Here is a 23,378-nt window from a genome sequence, read left to right as displayed (position 1 = left end):
CAAAATGAAATGATAATTACAAACAAGAAATGTAAAAAAAAAAAAAAAGTGGCTGGATCGTGAACGCGAACTCTCAAAAATCCCCTAAATGTAAATATTTGTAAATTCTTTCGGGCACCCCTAGCCAGAGCTTGCAGGGAGCTCTCACAATGAGTGTCTGTCACTTTAAGATCAGAGCTCTCATCCGTTTGTTCAGCCCCTAAGTGCTCAGTGCGGCTATCAATCAGCAGGCGGCTGCTTTCTTTGATCTACTTCTGCCTTCCCCCTTGTCCTCAAACGATCACAGGCTGCCTGCGCCGCTCGGTATCCGTGCCGCCAGCTCCCTTTCTTCACTTTCACTCATATTTGCCTCCCTGCAAAGTTATTATTATTATTATTTTTTTCTTTTTTTTTTACCCTTTAAGCCCCACCGCCGGTTTGATTTACTTTTTTTGTATCGTTGTTGTAGTAATGCAGCGGGAGTGATCGTTGGGGGGGTTTACAGTCATCCAATCGTATTGCTGTCCCGGAGCTGGCAACCAGAAACTCTCAATCGTAAAGAAAATGCCCCAGCTCAATCGGGGAGAAGATGATCTGGGGGCCAACGATGAGATGATTTCGTTCAAAGACGAAGGTGAACAGGAGGAGAAGATCCAGGAGAATGCTTTTACAGAGCGAGACCTCGCGGACCTGAAGTCCTCTCTAGTGAACGAATCCGAAACGAACCCACATGCTGCAGCTCCTGGAAATCACCCAGAGGTAAGACCCCCGAGGAGCCCCCCATTCCCCCCTGAGCTTAAGAACAGCCAAGGAAGCCTGTCCTGTAAAAAAGTTCTGAATTCCTGCTGTTTTCACAGGCGATCAGGCGTGCACAAGATGCTCAGAGGGCTTATCAGGAGAAACTCGAGGATCACATGGAAGAGGGTAAGCTCCAGCAAGTCTCTCCCTCCTCCTTTACTCTTCATGCGAGACCCAAGAAACTCAGGGGGATGAATGCAGAGGGGGCCACTGGTGTGTGACCTCCCCTGAGTCCTACAAGAAGGCTCCATCAGCACTGCTTGCACTTTGTATGGCACAATGTATACTTCAGTGCTGTTTGTCAACATGTATGTATGCATGCCCATGCCTGCATGTGTGCATGTACACTATGTATGTATAACTTGTATGTATGGGTGCAGCGGTCTACTAAAACAAATATATATATTTTATGTTTTGGTTTTTTAAGATACGCTGAGCTTGCAGTCTACGTATTGTGCTATTATAAGTTATTTAACGGGACGCTTTCAATCCATGTACAGTATCTGAAATATATGAAAGTATCGCCTGCTTCCTATCGTAAAATAAAGTTTCTAGAAATATTTAAAATTAGCTCAGCTTTAAAAACCTTTTTTTTTTAACCAAAATGTACACCTGTGATGCAATTACTACTAATGATGGACTTTTGAAAAAGTACAAGCAAATACCTGTAATATTTATTTCAGTCCTGGTAATATTTCCTAAAACACACCCATAGGCAGAATTTTGGAAAGCTGTCAAAAGCCACCGTTGGCTTCTTGGCCGCTTCGGATGGTCACCTTGTTGGTTCTGATGTGGCAGCTGGGATGTTCGGGGTCTAACACTTGGCCACACGCATACCTTGGGTTGGCAAGCTTCTTTGTCTAGAAGTAACCTGTCTAGAATTGTCACTAGTGGGTTTTTTTCACAGGGTCAGGGGAGTGTTACTAAATACGACAGAGACAGTGGTTTGCCAGAGAACTTTCACTGCATCAATTGAGCCAATAGAGGAAGTTCTATTACCTGTGTTTTGATTTGTCATTTGTCGACCCCGCAGTTTTTACCTTGAAGTGACACCTTGTGGGATTAGTCACTTGTGATCAGTGGGTAAACAGAGCTCCCTACTCAAACAAAGAATGTTTGAAGTGTGCAGATAAGTCTGATTAATCAAGAACAAAGCTTTGTCTAGACAGCAGCTGATAAAGATTGGAGGAAAACATCAATATTTTATTGGTGAGAATTTGTGTAAATCCTGCCATTCTTCCCTATAATAGGGAATTTTAATCTTGGAAATACGAATGACATCAAAGCTTTCAATGTGATAAGCATATAGACGCACACTTGATAAAAGATAAAACATTTATGCAAATTGCTTATTCTAATGCTAAACCGTAATGACTGGAAGTCGATGTCTCATACATTTGAATGTTATTTTTTTTGCTCTAAATCTAAACGTACATCATTTTGAAAGTGATCTAACGTATTGTTCTCTTCGTGTTTCTATTACCAGGAATTAAACAACAACAACAACAAGAAGAAATTATGTATAAGAGTTCTGGATATTCTGGTTATCCGTTCCTCATGGTGTCCGATCCCTACCTTCCCAATGGATCTATGTCTACACTGGTGAGTTTTTTTTTTTTTTTAGTACGGTATTTTATCCCACATTTGGAGTGCCTCCAATGTTTGGCATACTTATATTTACGATAATTATGATGTTGCAGTACAAAACAATAAATTTTTCTAAAAAAGTGTACTCTGTAGAGCTTACAATCTAAAAAAAAAAAAAAAGCATGTGAGTTTATATCTAGTCTTATCTAACTAGTGGTAGTAGTAGGCCATTAAAAGCGTTAAATACCACAGCTTTTAACTTACGTGAATTGATCTATACAGCTCACAGAGAACATATCTGGTCTGTATAGTTTGAAATATCAAACACATTTTATTTTTGTTACGCTGGTGCATTAACCTCGATGTACTTTGTCGCATTGATGAACTTAATGCGGCTACATATACACCGTTTTAGTAAATTCAAAAGTATATATTTTTTTCTGTCAGTTATGTTTCTTCATTAAGATGAGGCAAATTTTTTTTAATTTGAAGTCTTGATTTACAAGCTCTTAAGTAGCGATGAATCATCCTTAGTAATAACCAATGCCTGTCTGTTATTAAAAATATGTTGAAAACTGTTGAACAATTTAAAAATATCATCACCACATATAGACCATTTTTATACTGTAATGATTAATGTTAATCTTTAGTAATGTGGTGGTGGCTCCACACATCCAAAGTAGTAGAAGCCAACTTTAGATGCCCTCATCAGGATCTAGCTTTAATAAGAAAATGGATTATTGCCACCATAAAAGGTATGTATAGTTTATAGAGGACTTTTATTGTTGTCTAATGGCAGGGCATGCTGCTAATGGTCTTGAAAACAATAGAAGTCATTATTAGGAACCATTAGTTTGTAATTTCCATCAATTTCTTGCTATGATTTTCAAATATATAGGGCATGTAATTGTCCTTACTATGGTCATTACACCATGGCATTGTGTTCCATGGAGAATGATGCTAAAGGGTGCTGGAAACTATCCACCAAACTTTGAAGGAAACAGTAAATCAGGACAAAACAATTGAGCCCTTACTTATAATATAAGTTATAAAGTTTGCATAATCATTAACTTAATTAAAAAAAGCTACTTTATCTTCATCTGTTGCATCCTACTGTAAGCGTTCTGTTTATCTTGGTGGGATCAGCTCATGTAGCATCAGTATCCATACTTAATGTCATAATACATAATTAAACCTTACTTTTAATGTGGGTATGATTGGCATAATTGATTTATTTAGGTAAAAAAAAAAAGCATTAATGTCTAACAAACATGGGACCTCTTAATGTATTCTATTTAGGATTTTCTTTTTAAACACAAATAATCAGGGATAGTGCATCTCTGCAAAAATGTTACATTGTCAAAGCATTTTGAATTGTAACTCTTTTGTTGGCTTTAAAGGACTGTATAAATTCTCTGCCCCCCCCCCACTATAGAAAAACAAAAAATAAAACCGAAGCTCTATGATCTGATGGTTCTTTCCGCTGATTGGCTGCTTGAAGTAGTCCATTGGGTGCAGGAAAGTGTTCCCATTGAAATCAGTGGCAGCACTTTCCACACCGGGATTGCCTGCAGCGTTCCCCCCCGAGCCATTGCTGGCGCTGACTGGAGGTGGGTCTGTCGTATGCAGGGAGATGCGTTCGGCAGAGCACCTCTCCTGCGCAGCATTTAGTAGGGTGGGCAAAGGGGCAAGTGTATAATTCCACCCCATGCATTTGCTAAATGGACGATACAAAAATGTAAAGGGACCACACAGGTGTCGTATGTATTAAAGTGCATTTGATGACTGGAGTGTCCCGTTTGTACATATCACTTGCAAAAGACACCTGAACACCTTTTGACCTCCTGGGCATTTTAAGGGTGCTATCCACTTAACCCATTACTTTTACTATCTTTCGTGTTAAGCAAGTATATCATCTCATCTCATCGCATGAAAACAATTTAGATTTTTTTTTAGATTTTAGTGCTTGCCTTTATGTTTCAAAATAAATATAAATAAGGTAATTATTATTTATTGTTTTATATATCTCCGTCATATTCTGCAGCACTGTACAATAAACAGGATGTGACAAGTAGTATATAACATAACAATAATACTTACAGAAGCAACAGTTGAGGAGGACCATACTCAAAAGATCTTACAATCTAGAGTAATACATTTTAAGATTAAGGAATAATTTCTGGGAAGAGTTTGGACACGCAGGAATATTAGGAATGATATTTCTCATGCCGTGTTTCTTTACTAAAGTGTTAAACTTTACAGAGTGGGTAGAACAGCAGCCTTTTAAAAATATGTGGCAACTGTTTTGTCTTTGAATATAATTACACGTTTTCATTTTGCCCAGTTTAAAAAAAAAAAATATGAACTAAACCACAGATGTGCGGGCGATAGATGAAGGTGATCATAAGTGCATGGGCTGAAACTTAAACTGTTAACTGAAATCTGACTTCACTGTGTTTTTATTCTTCTTTTTCTTTCATTATCGGGCAGTTGAAATGGTAGAATTACTTTGTTCCTTCTTTATTACCATCTATAGTATCTATGCTGTATCAGAATAATAATATTTCATAGGAAGCCAAATATTAACTGATGTATATTTTGAAACACGTTTGTGCATATTTATCATTTTTCTTTATAATTTTGCTATGAGTGTTAATATTCTGTTTGGTCCCAAGACATATGATACAATTTCCTAAACCTCCAATTAAGATATATTGAATGGACATTGAGCTGAACAAAGAAGTGATAATATTATCTCTATTATCCAATAATATGATCCTAAATTAGCAAAGACAAGCTCTGTTTGTGTTCTAAAATATGCAAGCCATCATATGAAAAAGTATTTAAAAGTGTTTTCCCTGTGTTTGCATCAAAGACTCGTTTTGTTGTGTAATATCATCTTTTGCTGATACTGAGACAAGTTTTTTTTATATGCTGCTCACGTAGCAGAGGAACAGGGACTATTTCCTTCCCGGTAATTCCATGTAAATAAATAAATATATTTGTATATACACATAAAAGGCAAACTGTCACATCTGAAATAAAACCATAATTGAATCCAGCGATGAGAAGCACTCATCACTTGTGTTGCTTTTCTAAATGATTTTTTTTTCCAGTTGTGACATTTCATCTGCCTTTACCAAAGGAATAGACAAAGTGTTTAATCAAAATTGTACGTTTATAAAACGACCGCTAATTACACTAATAATTTTCATACTTTTTTATACTTTTATACTGGGTATCCTTTGGATTTAGTTTGTATTCAATTTAAAGTTCTGGAGAACATTAGAGATTATTAAGTAAAAAAAAAATAAAAAAACAGATTGTATTGGTTTTATGTAAATAGTTCAATTATTAAGGCTCTTGGGAACAGCCATGTTTATTTTTAGCAGGCCTCATAAAATAACTTCTGTGATATGTTTGCCAAATCTATATGTAAACCATATGAACATTAATTATATAAAATTGAAATCCCAGTTTTAAAGCCATGTAACTGTACAAATAATAATAATTATATGATTAACAGAAGTTTACATTCTTCAAAAGAGAAACATTAGAGACAAAGATGAGAAGAAACAGGAGTGGCAGAAATGGTCACAATTTCATTCCGGGCTCCTCTGTGCGTAGAATCCTACAGAAGTACCTAAAGCTTACTAGGAAAAAAATATACATATATGTCAGGTCAGGCCTATAAGTGTAAAGACCTGCTGAGTAGTATTTCTGGAATTCCTCCTTTATGATTTTATTACATGCCGCAGGATAGCATACTACATATTTAAGTCATCAACATATCCCATATATGTGTATCCTGGAATAAATGCTGATATGGCAACCCTAACTTTCTCCTTTTTGCTTTCTTTGTTCTAGGCACATATACATTTTATACTTAATAAATAATTTATGATAATTTAGTATATAAGATCTGTAGTGTTCTATCTTCTGTCAAGGTATGAACCGGCAAGCGGGTCTTTGCATGAAGGGTTTAGTCCAGTGCTCTAAATTTATATTTACCGGGAGCAGGATTCCAGTTGCCGTTGTGGAACATGGTCACGTTTGTAACTCCAATTTCATTCATAGATATATGCATACAAGATTCAAGATATACAGCTGCATATTATATGTAGGTAAACAAGAATAAGAGCTCTTTATCCCCTTAATGACAAAGCCCGTACATTTATGGGCTCAAAATGCAATAGGTTTAGGGACTGGCCATTGTCCTTAAGGGGTTAAATAAAATACAAATATAAAATAACTCGTATTATAAGATGCCTTCTTGCTTACCTTACCCAATTAACATGCATTGGGAAATGAACTTTGTGTGTTACAGATTAGGGTCTTGTATAGCATAGCTTGACATGCCTGATGAACTGCTATGTTGGACAACATTAAATTGGGGAGTGATTACAAGAACACTTTCATAATACAATTATGGTAGATTTAGGATGAAGAATGTCCAAATTATTCCTGATGTACATCCAAGTTGTTTATCAAAAAGAAAGCTCAAAGTAGACACAACATATTTGGAACCATAATATATATATATATATAATTATTATTATTATTAACATTGTTATATTGTTATTATTTTTGGAGTAACAACTCGTTGGTAATAAAATCCTGTAGCCAATTTAAAGATTGGAGTGATGAGGAATGTTAGGAGTGGCTGACAGCAAGTGGGGAAGGAAAATGAATGGACTGTGCATCCTTTGCAATCCAGTCGTCAGCTAGTATACACAGAAAGAGCCTCTGTGGAACATTTCAGATTTCCCCCGGGATGTGTTATGGTGGTCTGCTCTTAGGCTCTGTAATATAATTCTATATCTCCCTTTTGTACAAGCTAACCACTTAAGGACAACATATTATAATCCATGCAAACGCATTTCACAACTCTATTTTTATAAATTGTTTAAAATGCTTGCTTATAAATTAGTTTGTGAATATATAAGTTTGTGGTCTTGTCCTATTGCACGCTCAATCAAGATGGTCTAAGTCTTTGGAGAGCCACAAACACCAACACTTTTCGATGTACTGTGTGATGCACTGTTATAATTGTTTGTTTGATTATTTGGTAATTAGAAAACCCCTAAAGTTCAGCCTTCAGGAACGAGGTTGGAGTACGCTTAGAAATTTTCTGGAGGGCTAGTTTGTGTTTGTTTGAGGATTTGGCGTCATAAGCTCTCCTTTTGATGAGTTTATACACTTAAAGGAAAATTTCCTCCCGCAAACATAATGTTTATAGGCAGGCAGGATTAATTTGATAATCCTATTTTAAAGGCATGAGTCCAAGCCAGCTCCCTTCCAACTGTCACGGGGTCCTGTCACTTTAAATCCCCTATTGTGGAAATCATATGATTAATTGCTTTTATATTTCATGTATCCGCCTTTGAGGTGGTTTCAGGCTTTGGAGTTCAAATCTGTTTGAACATTAGTCTTGAACAAAATCTTCATGTTTTTTTATGTGTAATTGAGTTGAGGCTTGAGGGAATTTTTGTCCTGTTGTAACATATGCTCTTTTTGACAAAGAACTAAAGCACATAGAAGTAAGTTGTGTGGTTCACATATAACTTAACACACAAATGAGGCTTATGGGCATTTTGTATTGTCAGGGAGATGTTGTATGTTAAGGTAACCCTACGAAATTTAAAGAAAACTTCCTAACAAGTTAAGTAAGTTTTTTTTTTTTCTAGCATATTTTAATAAAGTGTCAGTGTGTTTCACACTACTATTCAGTTGTTATTTCCAAAGATCAATGCTATATTTAATAGTGATTACAGTGATATTATTAATTATTCCCTAAACTAAATTGCTATTGCTCACAGAAATGAAATCCTGCAGATGCAAGTTTTTAATTTCTACAGGAAAAGGCTAAGAAGCGCACCAGACGCATAACAAAAATGAGAGAGGGGTCTTAGGAGTTTGCAGGAGTAGTTTGAAACCTGATGGTCATATCCTTTAAAAGTAGTTTGAAGTCTGATTGACCAGAATAGTCAAATAAGCCCATGTCCAAGTTATCGAGTTGTTTCATCATACAGGTCTGATTTATTACCACAAACTTTAATACTTTAATACAAACTTTAATTTTTGTTTTTAATAAAAAAAATGAGAAATCAGACTCTAATAACAAATTCACCGAAATAAATATCAGTCCATGGACTGATGTGGGGGCTTTGAAAGCAGCCTGATCATCTTTCCAAAATCATTCTTTTTCTACATTCTATTACCGCACCTGTCATGTACTAGCACCACACACCTCGGTCTTCTTCCGGCATGAGCTTGAATCGGCATGGCTTCCCGTGTGATATTATGACTCACGCATGTAGGTTTCAGGCTGATTGAAATGTTCCTCCATATTGCACTGGAGACTCTTTCATTTAAAGACAGTGTCATGTCCTGAAGTTGCATTGCCCATAGAAGAATGCATGGTAAAGCATTCTATGAGTACTCGCTTCTTCCAAAACAAAAATTAAAATTGGAGCATTCGCTTGACGCAGCCACAAAGCTGCTTCCTTCTCTCTTCTCCATAGTCCAACTTTTCTTGCCACCGATTGGCCCGGATTTATCAGATGCATGAAGTTAAAACAGAACAGCCAGGAATAGTTTATATTCACATAATAGTATACATTATATATATAAATATTATTTGTATGTATACGTGAGTTCCTGGGTGGGAACACTTTCTTGTCAAGACTGCCTACCTGTATGTTACTTTCCCTTTGGCTATCCTTATTACCGTATTTAATTTTTTTTTCTTTAAACATCATGTGCCATTTTGTATATTTTTTTTTCATTAGTGCACTATATATTACATTTTGATCTCTGAACAGAAATACCTGTTAACCAGCAAAATTACTGTATCTTTTTAATCTAGTAACAGATACTTGAACAGAATTTAACAAAACAAGTGTCAAGGATTTATGAATTCTGGGCTTTTAAACTAATAATTCATTTTTAGTTTCAATGGATCTTCAATAATTCAATATTTTGTAATACCAACAGCACACTTTTATTATTTTCTGCTGAGCTATTCTTAAAAAAAAAAAAGTGGTTTGTATGTTTTTCCCTATCGGTTAAAACACGTATTCTCCGTTCTGAAGTCACAACAGGTGGTTAGTCTCTTTTATATACAGTATATATTGTTAGCTGTAACCCTTTAGATTCTGCAGAATAGGGTTCTTGCTATGTTAATATATAGCAAAAATTAAAATTTTATTACTTGTTAGGCACTGTTGTTGAACACTTTCAAGTAGAAGGAACTCCTATACATTTAATGTAGATCATTTATCTGGTTTATGCCACTTTTCTATAGATTTGGAACAATAGTAGCGCTAATAATGAATCTTAAAAATATTCAAACACTCTTATAAAGCATTGTTCTATATGAGATAATGCTAAAACATATACAAGTATATACTCTATTTAAATAAGCAAACACTTGACTTTTAGATCGTAGCATGTTTTTTAAACATATGTGTTTCTCCTTTGTAACAACGTCCCTGTCTTTTCCTTCTCGTAGATTTGAGTTTTTCCCCTGACTGTACCATATGAAACCTATTAAAATCACTCTTGTAAAATCCACATCACTTTACCACATGAAAGGGTAGATCCTATAAATAGCCGTCCTCAGAGGATGCTGGGGTAGTTACAGTTTCACTGATCATGAAAAGGGTCTGTTCCTAGCCCATGTCTAGAAACGAGGCTCTGCTTTGAACTTTGCAAACCATGTTTGTGTTGGGCTTCTTCCTATCGTTTATGTTGTGGCTACTCATTTATAAGTAGCACCTATAATGAGACCACAACTAATAACTTAGAAAACTATCTTGTTGGTTTGTTTATTCTCTGCCTTTAAAGCTGAATTCACTTGGCAACATGGAGAGGAAATAGAAACACTATGGTTTAAATGCATTTCCTTGCATTTTGACTCATTTTCTCATTATTTGTATCCCCTGTACAGATCTTGGGAACCATGCTTATGTGGCCATTAATCATTCTGATACAAACATAGCACTGAAGGAGTCCTTCCCATTTAAATGGCGCAAGGACAAGTTACAGTATTTGGGGGGTCTGGCTCAGTGGAGACTGGTCATGTCTCTACTGTGAAAACCTTCAACCTCTCCTAAACGCTCTCATTGCTGACCTAGATAAGTGAAGAATATCTTGCCCTGTTTGTTATATCTTTTCAAACATCCCCATAGATCTTCCTAGGGACTTTTTTTAAAAAAATCTCTTCGACAAGCCACCAACATTTATTTGGACTAGCCCTTCCAGATTTCCTCTGATACTTCTTAGCAGCACACTTCTTTCGAACTGTTGCATAGGGGAATACATCGGCAACAAAGCTGTGGGTCCAAATGGAAAGCTCCCATTCAGGCACCCCCATTGGAGCACTGCTGTGGTTAGGCTCCAATGTTTGTGGTTCAGATATAGCACTAAGTTCCTTCTAACTATGTTCCCCTTCCCTTACTCCACAACCCCACCTTTCCACCAGGTCAGGAGGGCTTCTTTGATAAGGTGCTTAACCTCTTCACATTAGAGTTATTGATTGATACACCTTAGTGCCTATCCAAACACACAGGCCTCTCACAAATTTCAGAAATCTGCAGCTTTGACATTACATCTGATCCTTCCTACAAAAACATTTGTCTCTTTTTAGAGACTTCACTCCGTTTGAGAACCTTTGTCATCAAGACATGAACCTCTGAAGGGGTATCTCCACCATCTACCGCCTACTGGTTGCCCCAGCTCATGCAGCTCTACTGAAATTTACAAATGGAAAGAGGCCCTGGGTAAGCAGATATCCCAGAAACAATAATATATTTAATACTCACCCAGCACTGCTCCTCTTTTACGCTTGTAAAAGCTGCTCACATTTGTATAGAACCCCAACACTGTCCACAGTCAACCCTGCTTTGTCAGACCAGTGTTGGAGATGTGAAGAAGAATGGGGCTCTATGTTATACCTTTGTTGGAGCTGTTGGGTAATAAAACCATTTTGGGAGAATATTAGAGACACTATAGCAGAACTCTCAGATAACCCCCACCTTTCTGCCCAGGATGTTACCTCCTGCACCAATGTTACTGTACGGTGGTGGAGTGAGTTGGTGTTAAAGTGAGTCTGAGTGTTAGTATGCAAGTATGTTAGAAATACTGCATCCAGATATCGCCTGTTCTTATAAGATGTGCTTATGGGAGGATCATAAGGTAGGCTGATGGGTTGGCTGATGGGAGGCGCATGAGGGCCCAGGTATTAAGCATGTACTGGGCCCCAAGATTTCTGATGGTGGCCCTGGAAACTGGTATACTAAAGTTTTTGGAAAGAAAGATTGATCTGTTTTACGTCTGGCTGTACTTTATTGCAACTTAATATTTTAGCTTACATCTTATCAGGCATATAAAAATCATCCTAGACAAGTCTCTTTTTGGAAAATACAGATGCTAATCAGCTGTTGACTGGAGGAACACCACAGGACCTTGTATGGCGAATAAGGAACAGTGATTGCAGAAAATTGTATGGACAGCTTTTGAAATTGAGGGAGGTGTAGAGGAGCTAGCAAAATCCCTATATATTAATGTTGTGGTACATAGTAGACATGTAGAAGACATGTACGCAATGTTCATAAAACTACGTATTGAACCTATTCCGCTCATCAACCTAAATATGCAATATGAAGGTCCATTCCAGGGACTTTCTCTTGTGAGGCCATGTGTAATGCACAATAAACCATAACTATACATTGTGCTAGAATAACTACTGTTTGTTCCATAAAAAAATATTGTGAATAACTATTAAAAAGGTAAAAAATGTTAAGATTAATTTATGCCTGGTTTGCCTGGAAGTCACTGTTAGAGTAAACATGTATCTCCCAGTTTATTTTATCTTAAACCTTAAGAGATACAGTTTATTCATCAACAAATAATGGATGTTAAAGTTGAATTACGCATTCTCTTGTTGAGTTGTGGTTTTAGTTCACTAACATCACTATTCATTACGAAGGGCCAACACTTTTAAGTTTATCTGGTGTGACGGTCTGGGCTGGCAATGCACGTTATAATTCATAGCTCAGCGTATAAGGAGATTTCATAGAAATCTTACAGATTTAACTATGCATTATGCAGGGCTGAAACACAAACTCCCTTGTCAAACGTCCCTTTAAATAGACCTCAATAAGCATGTTGGGGGTCTCATTAGATCCCCCTGGAACTTTTAAGCAAGCCAGTGCTAGAGCTTGCCGATGGCATTTACCTGTTAGCAAAGTTAACTTAAAAATGTCCCATTATATTGCTGTTGTGGGAGTATTTCAGCTGCATTATAATTTAAATATTTTTCAGCTGTGTACTGCTTTATGTGGAAATAATAAAGTGCCCTATGGTAGTCTTCCACTTGATTCTCAGTAGGAAGCCTGTATTTAGTAACCAAACTGGGAACATCTTTTGTTTGAACTAATTTTGTCTTTGCACTCATGCTCCAGTTGTAAGCTTATGCTGTTAACCCTATACTGTAGGGGTACTACACTGAATATTTTTTTTCGTATGGAATTTTGTTGAAGGAACACAAGTACGGACTACGGCTTCCCCTTTTTCATTATGCTACCTTTGAAAATGTTCATTAGTTTGCGTAAATCAGGGCATTAGAATGATTAAGGCTTTTAGTATATCTGTTAAAAATAAAAAAAAAAGCTCAATACAGAGCCCCTAGGGTGCTGGTTACATGGCAGTACTAAATCTGGCATGCAAAGATGGGTGATGCGGGTGAAACTCTAGTCTCCATGAAGAAAATGAAATTAAAAAAAAACTTAAATAACGCAATGTATGATCAGCAACATCCCCTGAATACATCAGTATCTCTCACACATACTGTAGGTTTGTAATATTTGGGGGGCAAAAACACTACTTTTAATTTATGGTTTTAATTTTATTTTAATTTGGTAAGCTTGTTTTATTACAATAGTTTCCTTTTTCTCCCAATTTTTGTTGAAGATGAAGCTCATCTCACTGTAATTTCACTTTTGTGCTGATCACACCTTAGGGGCAGTGGGGTTCCTCAGAGACCCCAGAATGGTTTGTACAAACCCAGAAGGGTCTCTATTTCTGATGTTCCTCACGTCAAACACCGCGGGAAACAAATGCTCAACCTTTGAGGACAGCATTGAATGTCCTCAACATGCTACAGCAGCCACTGATTTTCAGCTTGACAATAACATAACTAAATCATGTTTTTTAGTTGAATACCCATTATTTTTAAATAGAGTTCAAGTTTAAAAGAACAATTTTTCCCATGTACCTTAATATGTTCCTGTTTATGGGAGAATCAAAGTCACCAATTTGGATTATACCCAAAATTGGGCCTACCCCTTCAAGACTGACCAAATAATCAATTTTTTTCACATGCGAGTGATTCTGTCATATTCACCGAGCATTCAAAATCTCTAAAGCTGTGTTGCCAAGCTCTCTCCGCTAGTATCCTGTAGTTAGATGCAATAATTTGATATCATAGGAATAAACCGGCTGCCCAGTACACATACCTAGGAAATTTCTGCATGAGATCCTCAGACTCTCTCAGATATTAACCATCACAAAGATTCTGTTGTAGTAAATTGTGGCACTCAAGTAGCACAAGGTGTATGTTTTTTTTGTTTGGGGGAGATGAACTTTAAAGGGTCATTAACAAGTTACTAAAAAAGCAGACTAATCTCACACATTATATAAATATTACCGTATTTGCTCGATTATAAGACGACCCTGATTATAAGACGACCCCCCAAATCAAAATATTAATTTAGGAAAAAAACAAAAAAGCCTGAATATAAGACTACCCTATAGGAAAAAAGTTTTACTAGTAAATATTAATTAATGTAAACTAATTTTCATATTTAATAAAAGCCATGATTGAGAAAAATATATTTTTTATTTGCCAACCTGCCCCCCCAGTTATGCACATCTGCCCCCAGGCTTGCCACTCTGCCCCCAGAAATGCCTTATACCCCCCTATTTGCCACTCTGCCCCATGATGTGCCTTTTAACCCTCTATATGCCACTCTGCCTCCATAAATGTCTTATACCCCCCTATTTGCCACTCTGCCCCATGATGTGCCTTTTAACCCCCTATATGCCCCTCTGCCCCATGATATGCCTTATACCCCTATATGCCACTCTGGCATATAGGGGGTTAAAAGGCATATCATGGGGCTGAGTGGCATATAGGGGGTTAAAATGCATTTCTGGATATATATATATATATATATATATATTATATATATATACTGCTAACAGCAATCACACTCCTATCAAGCCAAGGCAGCCAGTACATGCTGGAACCTGGGGATGTTAGAAGTGTGATTACAGCCTCCCTATGCCATGCAACCACCCCCACCCCCTTACACATCCATGCTATCACACACACACACACTCATTCACAAACATTTAAATACTCATTCATTCCATTAATCACACATACACACATGCTCAAACCCCCACCCCCTTACCTGAACTGCTGATCTCCCACTTGCAGACTTCTGCAGGGGCCCGGCTGTGTGAGCAACTTCTCTGGCCCCGCCCCCAGAGCAAGGAGGGGGGAGGTAGAGTTATGTGAGGACTGTGCTAGCTTCCTGTTTCCTGCTGCTAATAGCAGAGACGTTGCTCGCGATCAAAGCCCGGTGAGCAGCACGGCCGAAGCAGAATGAGGTCTGATTAGAAGACGACCTCGATTATAAGACGGGTATTTTTCAGAGCATTTGCTCTGGAAAAAACCTTGTCTTATAATCGAGCAAATACGGTAATTTAGGAAAAAAAGAAATCCTGAATATATAACTACCCTATGGGGGGGAAAAAGTTTTTACTAGTAAATATTCATATGTAAACTATTTTTTCATATTTAATAGAAAAATATTACTTTTTATTTGCCACTCTGCCCCCCCCACCAGAAATGGCTTATACGCCCCCTATATGCCACTCTGCCTCCCTGATATGCCTTTTAACCCCCTATTTGCCACTCTGCCCCCCAGATATGCCTTTTACACCCCTATATGCCACTCTGCCTCCCTGATATGCCTTTTAACCCCCTATTTGCCACTCTGCCCCCCAGATATGCCTTTTACACCCCTATATGCCAGGCTGCCTCCATGACATTGCAGGGGATCTGGATTAGAGGACTGCATGGAGATACAGCTTGCAGGTGTTTTTTTGGGTGTTACAGGCGGTCAGACAATGTACCTGCGGGTCCCAGTAATCCTCCACACTCCCGCAAGGCTGCCAACATATGCTGCGGGAGCGGGCGGGATTTGACACATATGTTGCGGGAGCGGGCGGGACTGGAACACACACATTGCTGGAGTGGGCGGTAATGCTCAGAAATTCAGCGGGAGCGGGATTAATAAAACAGTCCTGCGCAGGGCTCTAATCTGGATCTTAGTCTTGTAGTCAAACCTCAATTTGAGGTCTGATTATAAAACGGCCTTGAATATAAAACGAGGGATATTTTTCAAAAAACCTTGTCTTATAATCAAGCAAATACAGTACATGTGTGTGTGTGTGTGTGTGTGTGTGTGTGTGTGTGTGTGTGTGTGTGTGTGTGTGTACTACTGTTCAAAAGTTTGGGGTCACTTAGCTGGTTTCATGAAAAAACAAATACATTTCTAGCTGTGTAACTTAATTGCAAATATGTTTTCTAATGATCAAGTAGCCTTTTAAACCTAAACTTGGATTAGATAACACAACATGCCATTGGAACACAGGCGTGATGGTTGCTGATAGAGGGCCTTTATATGCAAGTGAAGGTACTCCATTATAAATCAGCCGTTTCCATCTGTAATAGTCATTAACAATGTCAACAATGTCTACTGTATTTCTGATCCATTTCATGTTTTTAATGGATAATATCTATTCTCTCAAACCCAATTTGTAAGTGACCCTATTTTTTTAATGGTAGTGTGTGTGTGTGTGTGTGTGTGTGTGTATGTATATATATCATATTATATGTTTTACATAGAATGTAAGCCTGCTGTTTCTATATATCAATTTGAAAAAAAAGTCAAACAACAAAAAGGAAATATAAAGTGCCCCCAGGGCATCATGTCTTGACATATATTTGGTGAGTAAAGTAAGCTTGGTGAAATTAATACTTAAGGTTCTGAAAAAATAATTGAAATTCTTTGACATGCTGGATTGCTCTGTTTATCTTGGAGCCTTTTTTGAATAATTTTGAATCATTTATTACTTACAGTTAACAACCAGCGTGGCACTTAATTGCTGCCTGTAGTGAAGCTTATATCAAATCCAGTAACGCTTTAAAACGGAAAGATCGTAATCCTTTTTTCTAAACACACTAAATGATTTGCATGTAAATCATTCTAACAATTATAGGTTTACCATTGCTTCCCTTTCTGGTTGAGACATCAGGCTTTGATATAGTAAGAGTGTAGGCCTTCCTGTGTAATTAAATGGTATTTGAAGAGACATAGAAGAAAAAGATTTACCGGGCCGTTTTTCATGACCTGACAGCATTCTCACCAGGAGCTAGGTAACTAATCACAATGTACCCCACCGTTTTGTGCGGGCGTGTATATGTTCACATGTTATGCATGTTATAATAATATTATATTTTATAATATACACTAAAGAGACAAACGTATAGGGACACTCCTCTTAATTGTTGAATTCAGGTGTTGCAATCAGACCTATTGCCACGGGTGTATAAAATCTAGCATGTAGCCATGCAGTCTGCATTTACACGCATTTGTGAAAAAAAAGCAGTCCTTCTGAAGAGCTCAGTGAATTCAGGAGTAGTACTGTAACAGGATGCCTCCTTTTCAATAAGTGAGTTTGTGAAATTTCATCCTTCCACCGTCAACTGTTAGTGGTAAATGCATTTAGGAACAGCAGCAAGCCATGAACTGGGGTAATCGTGTGCTGAGGCACGTAGTGCAATGCCAAGCATCAGATCGAGTGGTGTAAAGCATGCTCCCACTGGGCTCTTGGGCAGTGTGAAGTGACGAATAACGCTTCTGATGGGCGAGTTTGAGTTTGGTGGATGCCAGGAGGACATTACCTGCCTGACTGCATTGTGCCAACTGTAAAGTTTGGTGGAAAAGGGATAATGGTATGTGGCTAGCTTTCAAGGATTGGGCTAGGCCCCTTGCTTCTTTCTAGTGAAGGGAAATCTTAATGCTTCAGCATACCAAGACATTTTGGATAATGTTCTGCTTTCAACTTTCTGCAAACATGACCATGCCCCAACGCATGAAGTAAGGTCCGTAAGCACATGGTTGGATGAGTTTGGTGTGGAAGAACTTGACTGGCACTCGCAGTGCCCTGACACCATTGAAATGAACTAGAATAGAGATTGTGATTCAGGCATTCTCGTCCAACAACAGTGCCTGTCCTCACAAATCTGCTACGGGATAAATGGGCAAAAAGTCCCACAAACACTCCAAAAGCATTGAGTGGAAGCTGTTGTTGCTGCAAAGGGGGGGGGCAACTACATATTAATGTCTATGTATTTAGAATGCAGTTTCATAATCTGTAATGTTCAAGTTTCCCAATACGTTTGTGAATATGAACTTTTCATTGCATTTGTAATGTAGGTCTCTCGCTTGTAAGTTTGCATCCCAGTGCCTCAGATAATGGCGTTAACAGATAAAAGAAGGCGAACTGTACGAACACAAAGGAATAATCACAGAAATTCTTTTTTTTTTTTTTTTTTTTTTTTTTCATTAACATACTTTTAATAACACATTTACATACAAAATACCATATGACAACACATTATACATTGCCGGAGAAAAGGAAAATATCCATGGAAATCAATAGAAAATAGCGGAAAAAGGTTAAGTTGCTGTAGAACACAAGGCTACTTGGATTCTTTTTTTTTTTTTTTTTTTTTTTTTATTAGAAAAGTATAAAGTGTACAAACATAGACGTTCATAATATACAATTGTTAAAGAAACATTCAATAACAAATATTTGAACATCAAACACTAGACATACAAAAAATAGATGAATTATTTTGAATAAACGTTGGGGGAGAGACCTCAGAGGAGAGAAAAGTTGTTTTCATTGATTTTTAATCTTTATTTTGTTTTTGTCTCGCAATGTCCTGGGCTTTTTTTAACCAATTTAGGTAAGTCCATGTAGTTCTACCTGTTATATCAAAGGACCAACTAATGTCTTTTTCCATATTTAATTGATGGATCACTTGAGTTAAGTAGAGATCCTTTTGAAACAGCTCAGTGGATTTCCAATTTCTGGCTATTGTTATTTTTGCAGCTGCTAAGCAGTGTATCATTAGCGGTCTTTTTTCTTTTGGAATATGTACTATATTTAGGAGAAGCAACGCAGTCTTGGGGTCCCTATCAGCTTTTATGTTCGTTAATTGGTAAAACAGTTCAAAGGCATAATTCCAAATTGGGGCAACTAGTTTACAAAGCCACCACATATGTAAAAAAGAACCGTCTTGTTCACCGCATCTCCAACAGTTGGAGGCCAAATGAGGGTACATTTTATTTAATTTTTTAGGAGTTAAATACCATCTGTATAATAATTTATATTGGTTTTCCACTAAGTTTAAACAGTGAACTACCTTATTTATTTGACAAGCTGCTATATTCCATTCTTTTAGAGATATTTTTAGATTTAAATCTATTTCCCAGGATTTTAGACTAGGGGATGAGAAAGTATTGATACTTAATCTAATTAGTTCATTGCATTTAGTCAAAAGTTTGTTTAATTTTTTATGGGAAAAAATAACCTCAAGAAGAACTTTGAGAGGACTGATGAGTAATAAATGTTTTCTCAGAAAACTTTTAATGCGTAGATATTGAAAAATATCCTTATTAGAAAGTTGTAACCTTTCTACCAGATCTGGGAATAAACATATCTCATTGTTTGACACTATATCAGAGATGGTTAAAGTATTTAGGATTGAACATCGATCCAATATAAAGTCTTCAATAATATATTGTAAAGTTTTTATGTGTACTGTTTTTATGACTTTATTTTGTAAGCCTATTCTTTTTTTTATGGTATTCCATTCTGATATAGTTTGGGTTAAAGTCATAGGTTTTAGATTTATTAGATCGATGTTAGATTCCAAATTATTCATCCATAATAAATATTCAAGGTCGTTCTTAGAGATAGCATCAGTTTCGATCATATACCAAGGTTCCTCTTTATTTTGTTCTATTTGTAGATAACTTACATGGGCAATTATATTGGCTTGATATGTCCAGTGTATATTGGGGTAATTTAATCCACCTTGCTTGATTTTCTTAGAAAGAGTCAACTTGGATATTCTTGGTCTCTTACCTCTCCAAATGTATGTATCAAATAATGATTGAATCATCTCTAACCACGATCTTGGTATTTTATAAGGTAACATTTTAAAAAGGTATGCCCATTTTGGCAGTATATAATAGTTAATTGTATTAACTCTTCCCCACCATGATATATCAAGATGTCTCCAGTCTCTTAATAATTTATTTGATTGTTTATATAGAGGCATAAAATTTATCTCTGCTTGATTTTCTGGATTTGCAGCTATCCGTATACCCAAATAATTAAACTCTTTATTAGTCCATTTAAATTTATATTTTTTCTCTAGAGTTATTTGCAAATCTGAAGCAATGTTTTTACTTTGTGCTATTGTTTTATTCTCATTTAATTTATAATTGGAGATCATACTGTATCTATTGATTTCATTCATTAAATAATGCAAAGAAGTAAGAGGTTGAGTCAGAGTAACTAGAATGTCGTCCGCATATAAAGATATTTTTAATTCTCTTTTACTGGTTTGAAAGCCTTTTATATCTATGTTATTTCTTATTTTTATTGCTAAAGGTTCTATCGAAATTAAATATAAAAGAGGAGAAAGTGGGCATCCTTGTCTCGTACCGTTGGTTAGGTTGAACCAATTGGAGAGTATATTTGGGCCAATAGTTCTTGCCATGGGGGAGGAATATAATGTTTTAATTGCCTCATAAAACCAACCTTCGAATCCAAAAGCTTTTAGTGTCATATTTAAGTATCCCCATCCAACGCGATCAAACGCCTTTTCGGCGTCTAGAGATAGAGTTAGAAGGGGTTTACTCAAGTTTTCTGATTGTTCTATAATATCAAACATTCTTCTTGTATGATTACAAGGCGATCTATTAGTTACAAACCCAATCTGGTCAGTATGGATTATAGAGGGTATTATTGGTTTAAGGCGTGCTGCCAATATGGATGCATATAGTTTAATGTCCACATTTATTAAAGAGATTGGTCTATAATTTCTTATATTTGTGGGATCTTTATCAGGTTTTAATATCGGTATAATATTAGCTTGTAAAAATTCGACAGGGGTTTTGGAACTTAATGCTATTTCATTAAAAGAAGACAAGAGACATGATGAAAAGGAATCCTTAAAGATTTTATAGAAGCTATTACCAAAACCATCGGGACCAGGAGTTTTTTGATTTTCTAAATGGTCTATTGCTTTTGTCAGTTCTTTTATAGTTATTGGTTGATTTATAGTGTCTCTATGAAAATCTGATATTCTTGGGATTTTTATTTCTTTAAGGTATTCATCAATTTCTCTTACAGAAACTTCTTTTTTTAAATTATATAGATCACTATAGTAATTATTAAATGTTTGGCCAATATCCTCCGGGGATAAAAATATTTTGTCACCTTCGATAATTTTTGATATTTTACTTGCTGATCTTTTATTTTTGAGTTTTTTTGTCAAGATCTTATCTGCTTTATTCCCCTTATAATAATTTTTTAATTTTAGTTTATGAATAGCTTTTATAATCTTATCTTCTAGTTTAATATTTATTTTTTGTTTCAGCTCCTTAATTATTTTTAAATTATCAACTTTAGGAGCGGTTTTATTACTAGAAGTCAGTTTAAAGTATTCCATATATAAGTCAGACAGTTCCAGTCCTCTATTTCTTTTATCTTGTTTACTTATCTTGATTAGGTAGCCTCTCATTACTGCTTTATATGAAAGCCAAATTGTAGTCGAGTCTAAATCAGGAGTCGTATTTTCTTTGAAAAAAAAGTCTGACATTTTTAACAGATAATCTCTATTTTCTTTATTTTTTAAGATGAAATCATTTAACTTCCATGAAGTCCCACCTACTATTCTGTTACCAATCTCTATGACATTAAAGCTATGATCTGACCATGTATTCTCTATTAGAGACGCTTTCTTAACTCTTCTTATCATGGAAGCACAGCCCAGACAGAGATCAATTCTAGAGTAAGATCCATGTACACGGGATAGGTGTGAATAATCCCTTGTATATGGGTGTAAAGTACGCCAAATATCAAAAAAATCTCCTTTTTTACAGATAGTTGTCAATTTTTTGGCTTGTTTAACTAAATTTTTATCTACTAAACCATCATTAGGAATTTTTTTGTCTAGGCTCGGATCCATTATACAGTTAAAATCACCCGCTATTAATAGGCAGCCTTTTTGAATCTTTTCAGCTCTCTCTATAATTTTTTGAAAAAGCGAAATAGGGTTCTTATTTGGGAGATATACATTAATGAGCGTAAAAATAGATTGATCTATTTTACAAACAAGGATAATAAAACGACCCTCAGGATCTAAGTCCTGACCTAGAATATTTACTTGTATATTTTCCGCAAAGACAATGGCTACCCCCCTTTTTTTTTTTTCCGTTAGAGAGGCCTGGATTATCAATGGAAATTTCTTACCCCCCCATGATTGTTTCTCTGACTTTTTCCAGTGGGTCTCTTGAAGAAAAGCCACTTGAATATTATTTTTTATTAATGTATCGTAAAGTAGGCCTCTTTTTCGGATTGAATTTAGCCCTTGGGCATTGAGAGACATTACTCTTATAGCCATTTAATAACTTGTTCTCTCCTCGTTCCCCCTCCCAATTCTAAACTTATGTATAAACAAGACAATACTCCTGGAATATACTCCCTATTACAAAAAGGGGAGTACTGAACCAGACAACAAACATAAAATTTGGAGCAAAAGCTCCATCTAAGTTCTTTCCAGAACATTTTATTTGGAAAGAAGCTAAGGTACTCTGCGTCTAAAGCGCAGTAGGCGGATTTATTATACGGTGGGAGCCTTTACTTTTAATTATAAATATCCCCTCACCGTAGGGACCGGAGAAAAAAAAAAAAAAAAAAAAAAAAAATTGAATAAATAGATAGATAAATAAATAAAAATATCTAGTGTCTCCCCATGAAATATTTGAGCAAAATATTCATATTAATTTTTTTTTTCTTTTTTTTTTCTTGTATCGAAAGATCATATGTGTCTATGCAGTGATTGAATTTAGTGGCATTTGTTAGCCATCCTAATAACTACGTAAAATTCTGTAAATCACAGAAATTCTAAGACCAGAAAGTTAAAATGACTGCTTCTGTTGTTTATAAACAAGTGTGTTCCTAGTGCATTGCTTATTTTTATTAATATTACATCGTTTTATTTGGTGAACTAAATTGTTTCCCTTGGAGGGTACTTGAAGGCAATACCTCCGCTTAAAGAAATGAGTAGGGCTGAAAGGAGGAGGAGTGGTTAATGTTGACATTAAATAATGGCACATGGTGATTGAGTACAGTTAACACCCATAATCTAACTTTGTCTGTTTTTCTTTTTACTATATTATTTTATTTTGATAGAAATGTTATATAGGGATATTTTCACCAAAGGTGGAGATAAAGGGAGAGTTTTCAGGAGAACTGTGGTTTCAACTCCTTCACTTAACTATACATTAGTACGTTCCAGCCCTTTTGCTGCAGGAGGAACCTGGCTGGCTCTGTATAATACAATTGACAGTTCTTCAGTGTTCTCATCCATTAAGTATATCTAAATATACATTATGCAGGGCTATCTTAGCACTTTCTGGTGAATCATACCAGTATTGGCCCTTCATAATGGATAGTAATGTGAGGGCATTAAAAACACAACTGTCCAGCAAATGCTCCACATAGTGACTAAAGGTCGCCATAGTCCCTTCTGAATCCTGTTAAGTTTTCTTGTTCGCTTTTTTGAGCCCAAG

At 36.3% G+C, this 23,378-nt stretch overlaps 1 protein-coding gene across 9 annotated transcripts in view; it reads left to right on the top strand.

Annotated features, from left to right (window-relative positions):
• The first annotated feature begins 287 nt into the window (after positions 1–287).
• Positions 288–23,378, top strand: part of TCF7 (transcription factor 7) — a 64,928-nt gene continuing 41,837 nt past the window's right edge. For 7 of the 9 annotated variants that reach the window (XM_053464133.1, XM_053464131.1, XM_053464140.1 and 4 more), the window contains exons 1-3: positions 296–738; positions 837–903; positions 2,264–2,379. In XM_053464133.1, the coding sequence (XP_053320108.1) occupies positions 544–738; positions 837–903; positions 2,264–2,379 (378 nt within the window). In that variant the 5' untranslated portion in view covers positions 296–543. Of the gene's footprint in view, positions 739–836; positions 904–1,846; positions 1,987–2,263; positions 2,380–23,378 lie in introns of those variants that run through there. The other 2 variants (XM_053464132.1, XM_053464135.1) reach the window with 2 other exon arrangements.

The sequence above is a fragment of the Spea bombifrons genome, chromosome 4 (assembly GCF_027358695.1).
Source record: "Spea bombifrons isolate aSpeBom1 chromosome 4, aSpeBom1.2.pri, whole genome shotgun sequence".
NCBI lineage: Eukaryota > Metazoa > Chordata > Amphibia > Anura > Pelobatidae > Spea > Spea bombifrons.
This window is presented reverse-complemented; position numbering and strand designations above follow the sequence as displayed.